We start from the raw sequence: 18,786 nt of genomic DNA on the forward strand, positions 1-18,786 counted from the left end.
AGAGCATGCTGTTGGCAAGTTTTCTACACAGTTTGTAATCTGCTATACATTGAAAATATTCTTCTAATGGTGCATTTTCATTAATCCCAAGTCAGAAGGCATGTGTTTCGGAGCCTGTGTAGGAGGGATGGGGAATCATCAGTCTTAGCAGCACCATGCAGCACACAAAAGTGACCTACAAAATGGGGGGTTAGCCATCCTTTTTTAAAGAGACTAGTGAAGCCAGGAATTTTAAGTCTGAAAAGGGCTTTATACATAGTATTCGCAAAAAAACCAAAAAACAAACAAAAAAAACCCAACACACACACACACACACACACACACACACACACACACACACACACACACGGTGAGGAAATCAGCCCAATTTGTCAAATTCAGACTGAATTCTCCAACAGGAATCTCCCGGACTTGGACGTGTATCCCACAGTAGCCGTTTAAAAAAAAAAAAAAAAAAAAAAAAAAAAAGTAATCTTCACCCACCAGTCTGAAGAGCTAAATTCCAAAATGAGACGCACACATTTGGGTAGGAAGTGAAATTTACAGCAAACGTGTGAAAGCATGATAGTTTGTAATTCTACACCTTGGCCAAGAGATTGCTGACAACTTTATAAACATGTGACATTCACAAATATTCTCCCAAAAACAAAAAAACGTTAATGTAAAAGCATTTTGGAATAAAGCTCTTCTTCAATACGCCCAAGTATTATACTCACACCTAAAGCATGTTTCATTTGATTAGGGAAAAAAAAAAAAAAACAACAAAAAAAAAAAACAACAAAAAAAACTATTTCACTTTATATTAAGGCATCCAACATGCATCAGCGTATCCTTCCATAAAAGACACCTGCATTCGAATGCTTAAAAACATTTCAAAACAATGTAAAATGTGTCAAAGTGCGGTATGCCAAAGATTCTACTTCCCTCAGCCTCTTTTTGCGCTGCCTATTTGGATTGTCGTGAAACTATGAACATGAATATGGGAACAATTCAACAGCCCTATTCTCTCCAAAGTACCTCCTTTTATATCCCAAAGTAGTGAGTAGACAAAACTCTTCATTTCACCCTTCTGTGGCAATTAAAAAGGGTGGCGGTTAAGACCAGTTCTTTCTCTCCCAATGATTTAGTCCAGTCGTATTTTATCCAAGCAATCTTTGCCCTAAAAGTGAAAGTAGGCGTGAGAAAAACAATTCCACAGGAGCAAAGTGGGAGTTATACATGTCAGCATTTCCATGTTATCCCAAAAAGTGTTTCCCAAAAATCCCCCCATGGCCTCTGCCAAAAAAAGAAAGAAAAAAGAAAAAGGAAACACTTGCATCAGTTTTTAGGGTACAACAGCTCAAGCGTGGCAAGCTGAGTGCCTTTACAAATTATAGGAAGGTCATAGAAGTAAGGTAATACATAACCACAGGGTTAGGACCAAAAATGTCTGGATAAAATGAGGATTAAGGGAACTCTGAGGAGGGTGGGGGTGTTATCACTTATCAGACAGCAACTGATTAAGTGACAAGCAGCAAGAAAAGAGTCTGCTGTTGTATTTGATACCAGGTGAGCTCTACAGATAACGGATATCAAGTCAGTGTAGGTTGAGCAAAGGATAGCGGGTGCAAGGGGGGAGCAAACATCAAAAACTAAAGAATATTAGTTTTTGAGGATTAGTGCTCAAATCTGTTTCTTAAAATCTGAGGAGCCCAAATGGGTCCAACAATAGTCAGTGTGCAGACCAATCCTGATCTGAGTCTTTAACTGTTGCTGGTGGCCATCGCTGGAGGCAACTCGATTATTATCTCCCCTTCAGAACCACCGCCAGAGCTGGTTACAGTAGTGGAAAGAGCAGCACTGCTGGTTCCGCTCTTGTTGACGAGCGCCGTCGGCTGGCCAAAGTTAGTGGTTCTCAGGGTTGCCAGGTGACGCGGAGAGAAGACGTGGGCCCTTGCTGCAGCCCGGGATTCAAATGAGACGTTGCAAGCATCACAGCGCCCCGTCAGGGTCTCCTTTGGCACCGGCTGACCGGGCACTGGGGAAGCTGGAGGTTCGGTAACCATTAGCTGAACAGGCTTGGGCAGGATGGGTCGATTGGCCTTGAGAGCGCTGTACTGCAGGTAGCTTCCTGAGCTCATGTCTACCTTCCCGCCTGAAAGAGGAGACTGAGAATCCCACATTGGAGTGTGGAGATGCAAACAGAGAAGGAAAGGAGGTATGTTTAATGTTCAGAGTTTTAAAATGAACAAAGCAAAATTTAGGCTGTCTGGATATTTGCTGAGGACAAGTTATCAAGTTTCCTTAAATTTGAGCAATATTACCGAACTCAACCATATCAGCAACCTTATGTGTATAAAGTGGTAATCCCAAAAGACAAGAGTCAAGCAAGCTTGTCATTAAAGTAGTGAAAGCTAGTGAGGGAATTTGGAGCTTTTATTTGTCAGATATTTTTAAGTAGGATTACTGAAATACATGCCCATTGCTTTACTTTATCCATTTATGTCTCAACTGATTTTCCAGGGTAGAAATGGTTGAATGTAATACTCCAACACCACCTCTAAAACCGCACAGCAGACCGAAATAAAACTCTGATTCAACATATTTTTAAAGAAAAGCATGTGTTCCTACTCTCTGCATTACATTTGCAAATATAAACAGTAAGTTTGTATTTTTAACGATGTATCAATAAAAAAAAGAGGGAAAAAAGTGGTTTGTTTTTTTAATGTCATTCTCATAGAAAAACTTGTCAGCTTACCATTTTCTCCTGCTGCAGCCTCCAGCGCTTCTCCTTCGCTCTTGTGTTTTGGAACCAAATCTGCACCACCTTGAGCGGCAGGTTGAGCTCAGTGCCAATTGCCTCGCACTCCATGGCGTTGGGATGGGCACAGGTCTCGTAACATGACTGCAGAATGGACAGTTGTAGGCAGGACAAATGAGTGCGTGGTCTACGGCTGGATGAGTGGGGCAGAAAGCTGCTTTCTGTTGGGCTTGATTTAGCTACACATGGGGTGGAAGGGCTGGCCACTTTGGCAGAACTAGGGGTGTTAGGGCTGACTGGTGCAATGCTGGGGGTGGGAGGAGGGGGGATGGTACGAGGAGCTGTGTGCGTAGGAAGAGCCAGTTGTTCTCTTGATAGAGTGTTGATCTTAATGGGGACTTTGGAAGTCCAGTAGTTCAGCCCATTCTGTTTTTGTGGCACCACTGCTGTGGCTGAAGGCCTGTTGTTGATGGGAGTTGTGGGGAGCTTCGGCACCATGCGGTTAGTGGTTCCTGGTCCAAGACCAATCTCATTTTCGTTATCCCGCTCCTCATCGGTCTTTTCTTCCTCACTCTCATCTTCTAGCTTTCGTTTCAGGGCTGGTCGTGGGGCAATTGGAATCAAATCCTTGGGTGGCACCAAGAGGACAGGGGTATTTGCTTTGGGTGCAACTTTAACCATGGTGATGTTGCTGGTGGTTTCGAGCGTGGTCTTTGGCACTGCGGAAGCACTGCTGCTCACAGGAGATGCTGTGGTGGAAGAAACGATCTCCTTCGGCTTTATAGGAACGGGGGATATTTTTTTCATCACAACTGGCGCTTGTTTGGCCAGTTCATTTACAGGCTCCCTCTCTGTCTTGATGAGGGTGCGAACAATCGGAGTAGTTGTAATTCCCCCGGTATTGTTTGTAGCAGGCTTGTTAGTGAATATGGGTTTGGAAAGAGGCCAAGTAAATTTGATGAGAGGTTTGCCAACTGCCGCCAAGGTCCCGTCGCCGATGAATCTGACCTCGCCTTTTCTTTCCCTTGCCCTCATGTTCTGGAACCAAATCTGAACCACCTTCTTTGGAAGGTGAACCCACTCTGAGATCTGTTCAAACTCATGTTTCCCAGGATTTGGGTCTTTGAAATAGCAGCCATACAGAATATCAAGTTGTTCTGCTTGTATGATGGTCCTTGAACGACGCATATCCCGGTACCTTTTTCCTTTGGACTTCCTCTGCTCCTGTTCTTGCTCCCTCTCCTTTTCTCGGTCCCTTTCCAATAGTGTGGTGTTCATTTTTTCTCCAGGCCTCATATAAATGCTAGACTTGGTCACATTACTGCAGTTGACCATGTTTGTAACATTGTTAGAAGAGGGCATGGCAGTAAGAGATTCCGGCTTAACCTGGACGACTACCAGACCTTTGGATGTGGGCCTCAGGCCAAGTCCGTCCAGCAACTGTCCCTTCTGTGCTGCAATTGTATCAGCCAGAGATGAGGACAGAGCAGACTTTGAGCTGTTTTTGCCCATGCTGAGATCAAGAGCTGACTCACAGTCGTCACCATTGGACAGGTAGTGGGAAGTTTGGTTTTGTGAGAAGAGAGATTGCGAGAGAAGAGAGTTGGAGAAGCGTGTGATGGTTGGTGGGTTGGGAAAGATGGGGACTTTGCTTCCATCCCCAACCACCGAAGGAGTAAGGGAGAGAACATAGGGGCTAAGAAATGGAGTAGAAAAGGGAGTGAATGACAAGGGAAGTGAGTGGAGAGCACCAGTTGGGATTTCAGAGGGATCTGCTGCATTGGACTGTGAGCTTGGAGGATCACCTTGGGCCTCCAACTCTAGATCTACATCTGGGTCTTGCCTTTCCTTTTTTAGCTCCAGATCATGTTCAAACTTCTCTCTCTGTTTTTTTCTCTTGGCCCCTTGACTACCTCCGCCATCCTCATCTTCGTATTCATCCTCTGCATCGGAAAGAAACACAGTCGTGGAGCGCAATACCTTTCCTCCAACTGAACCCTTATCGCCGTGGACCTCCCGCTGTGCTTCGTCTTTAGCAGGGCTTTCAGGATCATCTCTTAAAGACCCATTCTGACTTTCCTCATCTGAAACAATGACAGAAGTGTAGACCTCATTCTCTGAATCCGATGTGAGACAGGAATCTCCCTGACCCTCCCTTCCCAACTCCCTGTGTTTGCGTTTCCCTCTTGTACTAGACAAATCCATGGCCTGATTACTAAATGGTTCAGCATCATCCTCACCTTCTGCTATTATGAGTGAGCTTTCCTCGTCATCATAGTCATTATCAGAACTCTGACAATTTCTTGTAACACCGGTCAGCTGTTCCAACTCTGTCGCCCTCTGTCTTTGTTTTGTGTGTCTAGCTTGGGTCAGCCACCTTCGAACCTCTTCTTCAGAAAGACCCACCTCTCGGCCCAGCGCTTCACAGTCCTCATGGGGAGGACTTGCAGCATCAGCCTCACTACGTGACTCAAAGAAGGCCCAGAGAACCTCTGACTGGAACTCTGAAAGCACTGGAAGGTCTGGATAAATGGAATCCACTGTATTACAATGAAGACGATTTTGGCTGTTAGTTAAGGCATTGGTACTTGAGCTGGATTTTGGAGTGCCAAGAGAGCCACATGGGCTTGTGCCTGATTGGGATTTTTGAGGAGTAGAATCAGGACTAAGGGTAAGGTTTAAATTTACAGGACTGAGGCTCGAGTTGCTGGGCACAGATGCAGAAGGGGAGAGGTTGTTATTGCGGAGGCTCTTCTCTGTGCCCGCTGGGGAGAGATTCAGGCTAGCTGCTTTATCACCTTCCAGGTCCAACTGATTTGTTGAGCAGTCTCCATCTGTTGTGCTGTCTTCATGTGCCTTCCCATTGTTTTCATTATTCTCAACCTTTATGTTACTTTCTATATCAGAACACTGTGAAACGTCTGTACTGTTCTCCTCCTTATGTTTCTGGGCAGTACGGTTATGCTCATCTTTGACCTGATCAGAGATCTTTTCTTCAACAGTCTCATTTCTAGCCTCACTTTTTTGTTCTCTCTCACTCTTTAAAGTCTGTTTTTGCTCTTCCCCACAGAGCTGTATGTTTGTTGGAACTCCTGCAGAGGGCCACTGGTTCTGTAAGCTGTTAAGTCTTTGGGTTAGAAGGGCTTGCTGGGCTGTGCTGAGACCTACGAGTGGCACGCACTGGGTAAGGAGCTGGCCCTGCTGGTTCTCTTGGTGCTGCTGGGTTTGGGCTTGGAGCCCATTTAAGATCAAGGGCATGACCATTTGAGGCTGAGGCACAAGCTGAGGTGCAGCGGCACCAGGAGCAGCACTAGCTGCAAACAGGGAGGGGAGGAGGGAGTGTGACAGCGTGTTGGGACTGGAAGTGAGGAGGGTGAGAAAGGCCGAGACCGCCTGAGCTGAGGCCACAGGGGAAGTGAGGAGGGAGGGAGCCACTTGTGAAGTTGGAATCTGCTCGCCTTCTTTCGCAGCAGTCACCATCAACGTCCCAGGAGCAGCACAGTTGGTGGAGGTAGCTGACTGACTGCTTCCACTTTCCGACGTGGTAACTACTGGGTTGGCAGCGCTGCCTCTCAAACCAGCAGCAGCCACTGCGCTGTTTGCAGCATGTGCAGCAATTCCAGCATTTCTGCTGCGGGTCTGGTGCAAGACAGATTTCATATGGCTCTCAAGGGTGATGGCATGATTGTAGGAGACTCGACATACAGAACACTGGTAGGGTTTGTTTGATATATATGGCCGAGACAGGATTGGAACTGAAGGAGTTTGGGGACTACTTTCTGCACCTTGTTTTCCAGAGCCTGTTGTCATTCTCTGAATGTGGGATGCAGAGTTGTAATGAACACTCAAGGCAGTTCTGCTGGGAAAACTTTCCAAGCAGGCATTACATTTGAATGAACGGGTGTTATTTTCAGCTGGCACACAGTTTTTACCAACTGACTTTTCACTAGCGTCTGGGATTTCTGTGTTTTCAGTTGCATTTTGCTGTTTGGCTCCTGTAAGTGGATTTCCCTCCTCTTCTGGCTCGGCTTCAGCTTCACCTCCCTCCTGTTCCATTATTCTCTCTTCCTCCATCTCTTTGTCTCCAAGCGTCTGGGTAGCGTCTGAACTCTTGATAGATTTGCAGGGGTCTGAAGTGATGTCTTCAGCAGGCTTCAGTTGTGAAGACTCAGCATCTGATAAGATAAATACACAATGAACAATCAAAATCAAATCAGTGGTGTAGTAAACAATAAATGTACATTTACATACGGCATGTAATTTGTATAAGTGAGAGGATTTTCCACTCCAAAAGCATGCTCTAACCTTACTCTTCGAGCCTCCTTTTGTCTTTACATAGTTTTAAAATAGATTATCACCATCAATCAGTAAAGGTCAACCAAGTTAAAGTTGTTGAGATATCCAATTAGTGCGGTTACGACAACAACGGGCATGTGTTATTATCCTTTCAATTTTATAGTTTACTTCTCATGTGTTAATTACAAAAACAAGCATCACTCTCACCTGAGGACTTGTGAGCGCCTTTGTCCTCGTCTACACGGGCAGCCCGTTTTAGAACAGCCTGATAACAGAAAAGGAGAGAGTCAGCAAAATTTCCATAGCAAACTTGACTGCGGAATGGCTCTTTCGAGATGAGCTGAATGCTATAATGTAGCTTCTGTGAAGCACAACATTTGGGTGTGACTCATTGATGTGTGGTTATATTACACATAGCGAGCCTGCCTTTAATTTGCAAATTACCCTTCAGGCATAAATTAAGTAGTCTTTGATCAATTGAGCCACCAGTAAAATTCCCTTCATTTCTTAACATTATACACAACTAAACCATCGTGGTTCTTTACAGACTGTTCACAGAGATGCTTACTTTTTCAAATGTGATGGCTACTTAAATACTTTCAAAGTGACATACTCGGTAACAGGCTAAGCCAAACAATGAGATGTTCAAACTATTTAAACAACGATCACAGTCCTGACTACACAAAGGGGATATGCACAAACAAGTCATGAAAACAGAAATTACTTCAATCACATTTTAAACTACTATTAATTACAGTAGTGTGCAAAAGTCTTGCGCTAACACAGATGAAAATATCAGTTTAAAGCAAGTTTACACAATTCTAAAACGTTTTAAAATCAATATTTGGTATGACCACTTTTAACCAGTAACACAGCCTGAACCCTTATCATTGCTTTAAGTAGTATTAAGAAATAGTTCTCCAGGCATCTCGAAAGACATTCAAAGCATTTCTTTGGATGTTGTCTGACTTTTTTTTTCCTGTTATCTACCAAGATGATCCCACACAGCTTCAATAATGTTGAGGTCCGGGCTCTGGGGAGGCCAGTCCATGACTGAATGTTTCTTTGTGTTCTTCTATCCAAATATTACTTCACCGGCAGTGTGTTTGGGATTACTGTCATGCAGCAAAAATTAACCGCTTCTTAAAATATATTGCATGGTTGCTTTTCATAATTCAATCATTTTCACAAGATCCCCAACACCAATGACTGAAATGCAGCTCCAAACAATGACAGGGCCTCCACTGTGTTTTAAGGATGATCACTGTTGTACTGTCCTAGCCTCCTCTATAAAATACTGATAATAATTTCAGTGAAAAAAAAAAAAAAAAAAAAAAGTGGATTCTTCATTCCTTAAGATCTGTTGACACAGATTTACAGTCTATTTGTGTACTTTGTCATACCTCAGCTTTTTCTCTCAGTTTCCTTTACTCATTGATTTTTTTTGACAGACACCCTTCCACTGAGACCATTTCAGATGAGGCTTCAGTGATGGATCAACTGAAGGGCCAGATGCACCTCTCAGGTTCTGTGTCAGGTCTTTACTAGATTGTCCCGCCAATTTCCTAAGGACATGACTTTCAGATGCTATTCATCATAGTTTTAGAAGGCTACCACTTCTTTTGTCCTCCACTTGTCCAGTTTACTCAATTTTTTAAGGGCACACTGCACACCATGCCATGAAGGGCTCACCCTATCGGTGAAAAATAAATAAATAAAGCTGGTTCCTGTTATCTTTGATCTTGGACATTTTTAAATAGTCACCTAAAGAAATGAGAACAAGTGTGTTTTTGTGACAAGCTGCTAGTAACAAAGTGTCTAAAAATACATTTTAAAAATGGTTCTTAGTCAAGTTCTCCGTTGTGTAGACAACATTCAACACAGTTTCATCCCTTCAGTTAGGTGCTATAACAAACAAACAAAACATTTGTTTGTCCATGTACTGACCATTTCCTCTGAAAATGGTCAGTACATGGACTAAAGAAAAGGCGAGTAAAAAAAAATTAGCCAATGCTCAAAGAAAACCTTTCAAAGACCTTCAGAAAGTCATATATATATATATATATATATATATATATATATATATATATATAAAAAATGACACATACACAGAGAGGAGTGACTCAATACTTTGCACGGTACTGCATATACTACTGAGATCTATGTATCACCAATGGTTGTATAGAAATACATTTTTCCTCTTGATTTTAAGTAAACGGTATTACAAATTAAGAATTTAACTGGCTTAGTTGTGTTTTCCATTGCTTAACAATGCCAATTTTCTAATGCATTTCATACTATGCCAGCTACAACAGAGAGGAAACTACAATACCTCAGCACTAAACACTGGCGCACTGGTTTTATTTTAACAGTAGATTACAGTCTATCTCTGACCACTGTTCCTCTTTGACAATGTATTTTTCCTGTTTTGCATTCATCACCATGACTTCTGATACTTCTGTGCTTGCCTCGTCACTTAATTAATCATGCATTTGTTACCCCAGCATTTATAGCATCGACACTAAGGCTTGTGTAACTTTCCTGCCTCAAAAGCAACTATTAAGTTGGATAAGCATCACAGGAAAATTTTTTTTAAGAAGTTGTGAATTTGATTTAAGTTATTATGTCTAATCCCTGTATAACAGCCAGGAAGAAGTGAGATCATTAAACATTATGCACGTAACTGATATATTACCCAATATAATCAGGCTGTATAACAAGAGGAAGGAGGGGGGAAAAACATGAACTCAGCCATAATTTGACATACTTTGGCCATAATGCCATGCCACACTTACAATATCCAGCAACCTGTCGACACACGATGAAAGCACGCTGTGTTGTTGGGTGAGATGTAGAGATAGGGAAGATCTGTCTGATTGCCCTTTTTGGCACAGGGGGCACAACCACTCTGCCACCCCATTCCTTTCACTGCACACCGCCTCTCCAGACTCCTCCTAACAAACACAAATAGACGTTTGAGAATCCTGCCCTTCAGGAGTGGTTTCTTTGCGAAAAAGAAAAACAAAGCAAAACAAAACAAAAATAAATGATGCATAAAGTATTTCATAGAAAAAGAAAGAAATTAAGATGTGATGCAATAACTGCAGTTTATGAAAGAGACGGACCAAGCTCAAGGAGGGAGTTAGACACAGACCAAGACAAACTGTTACTGGATGAATATCCACGTCAATAAATCTAATCACAAATAAGTACCTCAGTGTCACAAGAGTTGCACTTCTAACTTTCTAAAGAGATTGCTATTATTTGTCCACAACGACCAATTACACATCAACTCAAACTGTTTAAGTGGCAGCTTTGTAATGTAAATGAGTACACCTCACACTCGTAGATGAATTTACAAGGCACTGATGCGAACTCAAAGTTGCTCCTGGATACAAGATCGACTTAATAAACATATCTTTGTTGCCATTCTGACAATAAATCCGTACATACAATACCGAAATAAATGCAGAATAACCAGAGGAGCACACTCGATGCAAATCATAACATGCACTGCCCGAATTTACAAGTACACTGTCTCTCAGATCACAAATATCCCCACTGGTTTTGACTAATACGAGGAACATGTGCCCAGCATACTGCATATATTCTGATACCACACTGTACTCGCTCACCGTGCAGGATTAAAAAAAATAAATGAAATACTCGGGCTCACATACAGTCTTAAGGAAACCAAACAAACCGCTGGTAGTGTGAATATTACCACAGAGCTTTCATGTATACTTCGGCTAAAATTCACAATCAAAGGTGCAGCGGAAAAACACGGGAATTCGTGCCCATGAGGAGAAATACCAACACAGCTCCCATCCTCACTTCCTCGTCATGCCAATTAGCAAGCTAGCAGGGTTATATGACCAGATAATATTTCGACGAGTCTACATCTGCAGAGTGTATCGCGTTTAATAGCTCCTAGTCACGAGTTTAATCATCAAAAGCAGAAGACCTACCTAAACTGGCATCTTCTTGGCCGTAGTTGGCTAATTAACGAGCAGCCTAATTAGCTATGCCGAGCAGAGACGAATCAATTAGCTAGCAAGCTAGGCGCTGTGAAGCCCCCCCTGTAACGTCGCATTACAGTGGTGTTTCTGGAAACGCTGGCTGCCAGTTAGTTTACTGAAAATAAAAACCTGCAGTCACAGCCACACTTCTCCGAAACTGTAAAAGACAAGGCAGGCGTCCGCGTAATCTCGCTCCTGGCTCTCTCGGTTAAGGCTGAGCGATGATTAAATTAATAAACAAAAAGGAGGGGGTGGGGGGCTGTGCTATTAACAGTCGTGTCACTTTGCTAGCTAGCCTGTTAGCAGGCAGAGATAATTAACCGCTCCTCAAACTGTCTCCCAACTGGCCGCTCTACACTCCCTACAAAACTCTGCCTCGGCCAGGTGGGGAAACTGCAGCTTCAATAACCGAGCGAGTTTACCCAGGATAGACGATAGACTCATAGGCTTCATATTAAAATAAAAAACAAAACCTCGGCCTCGAGTTATTTCCTTACCCCTCTGATTATAGGCTGCCAGTCGGGCATCTAGTGTTGCACTGCCCGCCGCCTGCTGCTCAACAGCGCAAATTGAGGCCTAGCCGGACTAAAGCCATTTAATTAATGAACGTGGGCTCCGCTTACAGATGTGTTAGAAGCACTCGCACCCCCTCCTCCCTCGCCGCCCAGCAAGACCCCCTTTTTGGACGCGTCCTAGCGCTCAAATCCATACCTTAAACACTCACGGTGCAACACATGGCCATTTAAACTAGCGTTTTAAGAGCTTCGAGCCGTAATTGGCGAAAGAATTAGACACCGAAAAGCGAGTTAAAAAAGCAGAGTACGTGCGCGGCGGTCGCCTCGACGATGGGGGTGGTGTAGGGAGAGCCAGGCAAAAGAGAGAGACGAGAGGCGAGAGAAAAAAGTTTGGGATTTAATGTTGGATTTCTATGAGGGATCGGATTAGTATGGGGCACGATCCGTCGTTTGCTCGATCCTGTAGCAGTCGCAGGCCACTCTCCCCGCTCAAATCGGCACAATTAACCGATCGCGAATGGCGTTTAATTAAGTTCGGAGCAATTAGCTAATGCGTTTTTTTTTACCTGCATGGTCGCCGCTCCAGCACACGCACGCACACACACACGCTTCCTCTGTGGCTCCTCAGAAGTGAAAAGTTTTCTTGCCTGCCCTCCCTCCCTCTCTCTCTTTCTCTCTCTCTCTCTCTCTCCTGTTCTCCCCCTCCCTTCATTCGCCCTATCCCTCTCTCCTTCCCCTCTTCCCTCTAGTAAACAGACCACAGCTCCCCCCGAGGCTGATTGCTGACATTCAGAGGGGACAGACACGGCAATCAAATCCCTTATGTAACCCCGCAGATATTACAGATAATTAATGTATGTTGAAACACTGATCGCTTATTATTGGGTAATAGAATTAATTAAGACAAAGAGAAAAAGGGGGAAATGGAGGATGAATGATATATTCATTTAGAGAGGTGGTGGGGGGAGAAAGAAATATCTTAATGCTCAAATTACACGGAATGCCCCTTAAATGCGAGAGCTCTTCCTCATTTTCACATTAAAAGGTGAATAATAAATGAGTCCCCATTCTGCCAACTTAGATTGTCACAAAGAGTGTGACGACTTAATTAAAGCTGAATAATGGAGATGTGACCGCGGAGCTTCCCTTCGCCGGCCTCCTCACACCCTCCTCCGCACGAATTCTGACATGTTTTCACTCAAACTATAGGTGTGGCGCACATCAACAGCCGACTATGTGGGATAAATATTTATGAAGCGGAGCGGATTAAAACTGCACCATCTGTATGTCCCCTGCGTTTCTGGGACAGGAAGTGATTTTCCTGAATATACCAATAGGTGTCCTTAATTGCGCCTGTGCGAAATCAAACGTTGCTGACGTGTAGAGGTCGCACGGATTGAGCTTTTTCTCTGATTTCAAAGCCGAATTGTTTGGAGTGAAGGAGCTGATGCGTGAAGGTGTGTGACGGTACACTTGGTGTTTTTTTTGGAGACTCTGTGGTTCATATTGTTGATTTTGACATGTAGCTCCCGCACGATTCCACAGCAGCTGCACCGCCTGGGCTGAACGGCTCGAGTGTGATAATTAGACCGGTGTAACTTACTAATGGAGATACGTTTTTTGTTATTTTGTAACATACATAGGTTACATTATAACATTTAAGGACAGTCAATAGTAACTGGGGTGGCTGTTTAAGTGGAAGAAAGTTAGCATATCATTAGCAATAGCACAATGTAAACAACCTTTTACGAGGAAAGACATTTATGTATATAACCTAATTTTAGTCAAAATATAGAAAACTAAAGGTTATATAATTTTCTTAATATTATTATATTAGTATAACTGTATTATTACTGATGCTTGTACTGTATTTCAGTGTAGAGCAGGTTAAATTACAGGCTGAATTTTGGCAGTACTTGCCAGCCACTTAGGTATACCTTGCTAGTACTGGATTGGATTTTTTACATTTAGAGCTGCCTTAATTCTTCATGGCATACATTCAATAAGCTGTGGAAACATTCCTAAGAGATTTTGCTCCACATAGACATGAAAGCATCACACAGTTACTGCCGTTTTGTCCAGCTGCACTTGCGTTCCCCCACATCCCAAAGGTGCTCTGCTGTATTGAGATCTGGTGAGGGCATTTGAGTACAGTAAACTCACTTTTATTAAGAAAAACAAAAAATAACACTTGCTAGCTCGTTGTTCACGCTAAATTCTGACCCCACCATCGAGCAATGGAGGGCCATCAAATTAGTTAACATTTTTCCCGTAGTACTCAGGTAGGCTGTGGTGTTTAAGCCATGTTCAGTTGCTACTAAGAGGTTCAAAATGTGGCAACAAAATGTTCCATTCACCATTACACTGCCAGCAGCAGCCTGAACTGTTAATATAAAGCAGGATGGATCCATGCTTTCTTGTTTACACTAGTTTCTGACCCTACCATCATGATGTCACAGCAAAAATCGAGGCTCATCAGACAAGGCAATGTTTTTCTAGTCCTGTTCTTAGCTTGCTGTAGCCTGTCTGCTTCAAGGTTTGACTTGTTGTGCATTCAGAGATGCTCTTGTGCATACCTTGGTTGTAGCAAGTAGTTCTTTGACTTTTTCCTTCCTATTAGCTCAAAGCAGTCTAGCGATTCTCCTCTGACCTCTGGCATCACCAAGGTGTTTTCACCCAGTGAACTACTTCCCTCTGGATGTTTTCTCTTTCTCAGAAGGTTTTTTTTTTGGAAACCCTAGAGATGGTTTTGTGTGAAAATCCCAGCAGATCATCACTTTCTGAAATACTCAAAGCAGCCTGTTGGCTAATTAACAATCTTGTCACATTCAAATTCACTTTAGTCACCTTCCTTCCCGTCTGTTGCTCTGTTTGAACCCCCAACAGGTCATCTTCACCACCACTCATCAGCAGTGGTGTTACAGCAACATAACAAAACATTTCCCATAACACAGTCAGTCTGTGCTTTCTGCCCACCAATGAGAGCATTAACTCATCATATACAACATACACCATTCTATTTATATCACTCCTACAGTGACTTTAAAGTAGACGTGGGCGTATTTGCAGTGCATTACACTATCACTTTGGATCTCACCATGTTTTCTTTCTTGTTTTTCTTGTTTGTTTTCTTTTAGATGAGTGTTGAAGTGGAAAGGAAATTTTTATGCAATGCCGACACCCTGAAAAAACTGGAGGAGATCGGGGGTATGTGTTTAATTTGTCCGCCACACATTTACACATGAATCCAGTCAGATCGGAGGCATTTATCTGACGCTCTGATCCACGACGAATTATAAACGGCCACTGAAAGGCTTTTCCAGCATTTAATGGCACTAATTCCTGTGGTTGTTGTCTAACTGTAGTGACACTGGCCATCTGTCGTTGGTTAATGATGAAGTTTAATTATCTGTATCAGCCTTTTTACATTTTATTTATTAAATTATCTATTTTAAAAAATCCCTTTTTCCATCAGCAGTTTGCGTTGGCCAACAGCAGATTCACGACCAGTATTTCGATACTCCTGAGTTTCACCTGACTTTGAGGGACATGTGGCTGCGTAAACGTAAAGGATGCTGGGAGCTCAAGTGCCCGACAGCAGAAGCGCAGAGCGGGAAGCAGGGTGAAGCAGCAGCATCGCTGTGCACCCGTTACAAGGAGATAACCAGCCTGCCTGAAATTCACCTGAGAGTCAAAGAGGTCATAAAACAGGACAGAGAGTCAGAGGCGGCCTTCTCACAGGAAGATGAGTCGTGGCTGAGCAAACTGGACCTGGTGTGCTTTGCAGAGTTTACAACAGCGCGGTGCTCGTTTACTTTAAAGGAGGAGGGCGTGCAGATCGATCTGGACCAGGCTGACTTTGGCTATCATGTGGGGGAGATAGAAGTCCTCATATCAGAGGGAGGAGATGAGCAGGCTGCACTGGAGAAGATCAGAAAAACGGCAGAAAAGCTGGGTATACGCTCTCAAACATTTAACACATCCACTGCCTTATACTGTGTATTATTAAGCGTACCTGTGAAGTAGTGAAGACTTTTTTCTCTTCTTTTTCACAGGGCTTACTGGAGATCAGCGAGTTAAAGGAAAAATGGATGTTTACCTCAAAAGAAATCACCCTGAGCACTATGCAAAACTGCTTAGTGAACACATCCTGTAAGAGATCATACTGCATCTGTACAAATATGGGAACAAAAAAAGGTCTTATTTACTATAAAAGGTAATATTCTGTAATAAAGTATAGATTTATAAACTCAATTGCTACGTGAACTTTTTGTATGTGAGGTTATGTTTTAGGGGGTTTGGGGATGGGTTTGGGCATTCGATCAGAGTTTATATAAATTTATCGCTAATGATGACAATGTTTTCTTACCGAGAGTAAAGATGTGTACTCACAAAGAGGAGGAACTGGTTTGTGACATGTGGCAGAGGATCTTCTGATTGCTCGGCACACATTTATAGAGTGATGAAACCGTCCCATTGTCTTTTCAAAGAAACTTTCTTCACAGTATTTAAATCTGAATGTCTCACTAAAAACATTTGCACTTGAATGTTCTAGCGTTCAGAATTTGACTTGTTATATGTAGATACATATCTTTTGACGTATGCCATGCTTTGCAAGCAGTCACCTTTACGAGAGACTGTTTTTGGAGGCACTAATTAGTTTGTCATGTCCACGTCGTTATTAAGTAACTATTAAGTAATTACACAATGATAAATGAATACCTACAGTTGGTTGTGTGTATGTGGGCGGAGGGTGCAGCTATGTTTGTATTCCTGTCTGTATGAGAACATTTAGTGACATTAATCCATTGTCCATCCTCTTAATCCTAAAATAAACCATCAGGTGCCAAACCCTACCCAAATCCTAGTTTTAACCCTTAAAACCCAAATTATAACCCCAACAAAACAAAAGCCTCCTGTGCACAGCCACATCTCAAACAGGCACAATCACACACATTTAGTGAGTGTATCCTTGTAGCTGCACTCCTTCCAAAACAGTAACTTCCCTGCATGTTGCACGTTCAGGTCACACCTGTAAGTTGGAGCTATGGATAAATAGGGTCCAAATAGCCTGTTTTAGATCCAATTTAAGACCCAGGAAGCACAGAACAGGTTGCAAAGAACAGAGTGAGGACTGCAACCTTTCAACTAAACAAAAACATGTTCTGCTACTTAAGTCAAAATAGCTATTGCGCAGCATCTTGATTGTCCCAGAAATATTTCCTCCTTCAACCTATTGTTTACATTTACAGTTACATGCATTGTTAGAGTTATTATCATCTTAAATCTGATCATGAGAAAATGTTTGCCTGCTTCAGAGACACACAAGGGGCTGCACTGAGCGTGTTGTTCACGGTGAGAAAAAAAAGTGCTCCAGTGATGTCATTAAAAAGCTTCCCGCCTCATGACTATCTGTTTGTTTTCTTCAAAAAGATTTCTTTGTTATGATGTGTACCAGAGATTAGATAGAAATCAGTCAGTTCAGTGATGGTTACAGAAAAAGGAGGGGAAACACACAGTTAGAGGACAAACTGTGACTTTAAGTTTGGCTCTTTAAGCTCCATCACTTCTGTCTGTTAACGACAACATTTCTAATAGTCCTGTGCAATATCTACTTAATGGTGATATATTCATTAGCAAGAGGAAAACACTGTATATTTTAAGCTACAAAGAAAAATTCATGTTCTTGCACGTCAGCTTGTATCAATGATAAATTACCAGAGTCATCCATGGATAATCCTCTTTTGTTTTGGGTCATGTCCAGTCAGGTGGATGCAATGGAGGAGGATTCTCAGAGGTGTAGACTGGTTCTCCTGCACCTGTTGTAGGCAGATCCACCTGGACACCTGGAATTCACACCACACACACCATGGCTTCTGCTGTGCACAGACAGCTGGTCTTGTTCACAGGAAGACTGCACAGGAGGCCAACTTCATGCAGGAGTTGTTACATAGGCAGTCCTGTGTCATGCAGAATGTAGATGATCCCTTAATTTAAAAAGAAAACAACCCATCATCATCTACCAATCAGACATGCAGTGGATCGATTCCCAGCTAAAAAAGTATCCTTGAGCAAGTACTAGCCCTTTGAGTTTCCCCTGATTCATCCATCAGAGTGTGAGTGTGTGAAAATGTTAGCTAAAGGTGTGTAGGTATAGATGAAAGCACTGCATGACGCTGTATGTGACTGGGTGAATTAGATTTATTATACAAAGCACTTTGAGTGCTCAAACTGAGTAGAAAGTTGCTGTATAAGCACCAGTCCTGTTATCAGGGGCGGATCTAGGGGGAGGGGCTTTGTTTTCTTAGAAGAGATAACGATATAATAATTAGTTATTATACCTCTGTACCATTTACAGAGGTATGTGCTACCCTGTGTAGATCTCTTGCTCCTCCTTTGTTCTCACATGTAAAATTTTCTAGATCAGTCACTGCCTGTTACCACTTACAGTTTCCATGTACAGTGATCACAACAGAAGTCTGAATGTTTCAAACTGCAACAACACTTATTTAATGGACACCACGGCCCATAAGTCAGGAGGTCATACTTGTAGCAAAGGAAACACAGAGTAAACCTAAGGCAGTCTGCATACGCTTACAATGTGATAGATGTTGGAGCAGAAATTTATTAGCCATACATCAAAACCAAGAGTAAATTCTGCTGAGGTTGTTTGCATTTTATATCTGGTGAAAAAATATGAGCGGTTCACTCCTATAGGCAGTTTAGAGTCACCAATCATCATTTAAAACAATAACTCTTAAAGCAGTGATTATTAAATAATGGATGATTCCTAACAATATTATAGCCTGTATCCGAGGCTGTTTTGTGCCTATAAATGTCCCTCCTCAGATATAACTTGCATGATATCCACTGGTGTTTGGTAAATAATAAAATAAATGTACTGTAAAACATGTAACACATGAAATGAGTCCGTTTTCAGCCCATGGCCCATCTGTAAGTGAGAGGCCCTGGATTAGTGGTTCAGCTGTTGGTATGTTGTTTGAATCTTCCTGTACGCTGTCAGCAAATTGTTTAGCGATAAAGAGCTTGCAGACATGTCATGAATTCAGAAGTCACATGTTGTGGGCTTTGATGACTCAGACCTTCTTCTCTTCATATTCACACATTATTTGTTGTGACACCCTCTGGAACACATTCCAAAATGTAGATTTTAGAGGCTAAGGTAGTTCGGTTAGCTGAGCCCCACGTCCACACA

The 18,786-nt window shown here is 42.6% G+C and overlaps 2 protein-coding genes across 7 annotated transcripts; one reads left to right on the forward strand and one right to left on the reverse strand.

The window, feature by feature from the left end:
- Positions 1-790: 790 nt before the first annotated feature.
- Positions 791-12,293, reverse strand: zfhx2 (zinc finger homeobox 2). Of its 4 annotated transcripts, XM_080306414.1 has the most exons (6): positions 11,553-11,938; positions 9,832-9,990; positions 7,244-7,301; positions 4,981-6,915; positions 2,738-4,824; positions 791-2,147 (listed from the first exon to the last, which is right to left on the reverse strand). In XM_080306414.1, exons 1-6 carry the CDS (start codon positions 11,580-11,582, stop codon positions 1,743-1,745), a joined length of 4,674 nt encoding a protein of 1,557 aa, XP_080162540.1. In that variant the 5' UTR covers positions 11,583-11,938; the 3' UTR covers positions 791-1,742. The 4 variants fall into 4 exon arrangements, with proteins under 4 accessions (XP_080162540.1, XP_026035139.2, XP_026035138.2 ...); XM_026179354.2 differs by lacking the exon at positions 11,553-11,938 and adding an exon at positions 12,137-12,293 and having other exon boundaries at positions 2,738-6,915; XM_026179353.2 differs by having other exon boundaries at positions 2,738-6,915.
- Positions 12,294-12,766: 473 nt separating this feature from the next.
- On the forward strand, positions 12,767-17,455 carry thtpa (thiamine triphosphatase). 3 transcript variants are annotated; one of them, XR_003273298.2, is made up of 5 exons: positions 12,891-13,027; positions 14,708-14,777; positions 15,046-15,525; positions 15,626-15,786; positions 17,335-17,455. XR_003273298.2 is itself a non-coding variant. In XM_026179355.2 (4 exons), exons 2-4 carry the CDS (start codon positions 14,708-14,710, stop codon positions 15,724-15,726), a joined length of 651 nt encoding a protein of 216 aa, XP_026035140.1. In that variant the 5' UTR covers positions 12,767-13,027; the 3' UTR covers positions 15,727-15,824. The 3 variants fall into 3 exon arrangements, 2 of the variants coding, with proteins under 2 accessions (XP_026035140.1, XP_026035141.1); XM_026179355.2 differs by lacking the exon at positions 17,335-17,455 and having other exon boundaries at positions 12,767-13,027; positions 15,626-15,824; XM_026179356.2 differs by lacking the exon at positions 17,335-17,455 and having other exon boundaries at positions 12,767-13,027; positions 15,049-15,525; positions 15,626-15,824.
- The last annotated feature ends 1,331 nt before the right edge of the window (positions 17,456-18,786 follow it).

Source organism: Astatotilapia calliptera, chromosome 9, assembly GCF_964374335.1.
Source record: "Astatotilapia calliptera chromosome 9, fAstCal68.1, whole genome shotgun sequence".
Taxonomy (NCBI): Eukaryota; Metazoa; Chordata; class Actinopteri; order Cichliformes; family Cichlidae; genus Astatotilapia; species Astatotilapia calliptera.

What these genes read in the sequence shown, in the direction of transcription:
- zfhx2 (XM_026179353.2), bottom strand. Translation starts at nt 11,582, where the DNA reads ATGCCCGACTGGCAGCCTATAATCAGAGGG. An exon ending in GGCAGCCTATAATCAGAGGG is followed by an intron (nt 9,991 to 11,552) that starts GTAAGGAAATAA and finishes TGTGTTTGTTAG; the next exon opens with GAGGAGTCTGGAGAGGCGGT. An exon ending in TCGACAGGTTGCTGGATATT is followed by an intron (nt 7,302 to 9,831) that starts GTAAGTGTGGCA and finishes TTCTGTTATCAG; the next exon opens with GCTGTTCTAAAACGGGCTGC.
- thtpa (XM_026179355.2), top strand. Translation starts at nt 14,708, where the DNA reads ATGAGTGTTGAAGTGGAAAGGAAATTTTTATGCAATGCCGACACCCTG. An exon ending in AAAACTGGAGGAGATCGGGG is followed by an intron (nt 14,778 to 15,045) that starts GTATGTGTTTAA and finishes TTTTTCCATCAG; the next exon opens with CAGTTTGCGTTGGCCAACAG. An exon ending in AAAAACGGCAGAAAAGCTGG is followed by an intron (nt 15,526 to 15,625) that starts GTATACGCTCTC and finishes TCTTTTTCACAG; the next exon opens with GGCTTACTGGAGATCAGCGA.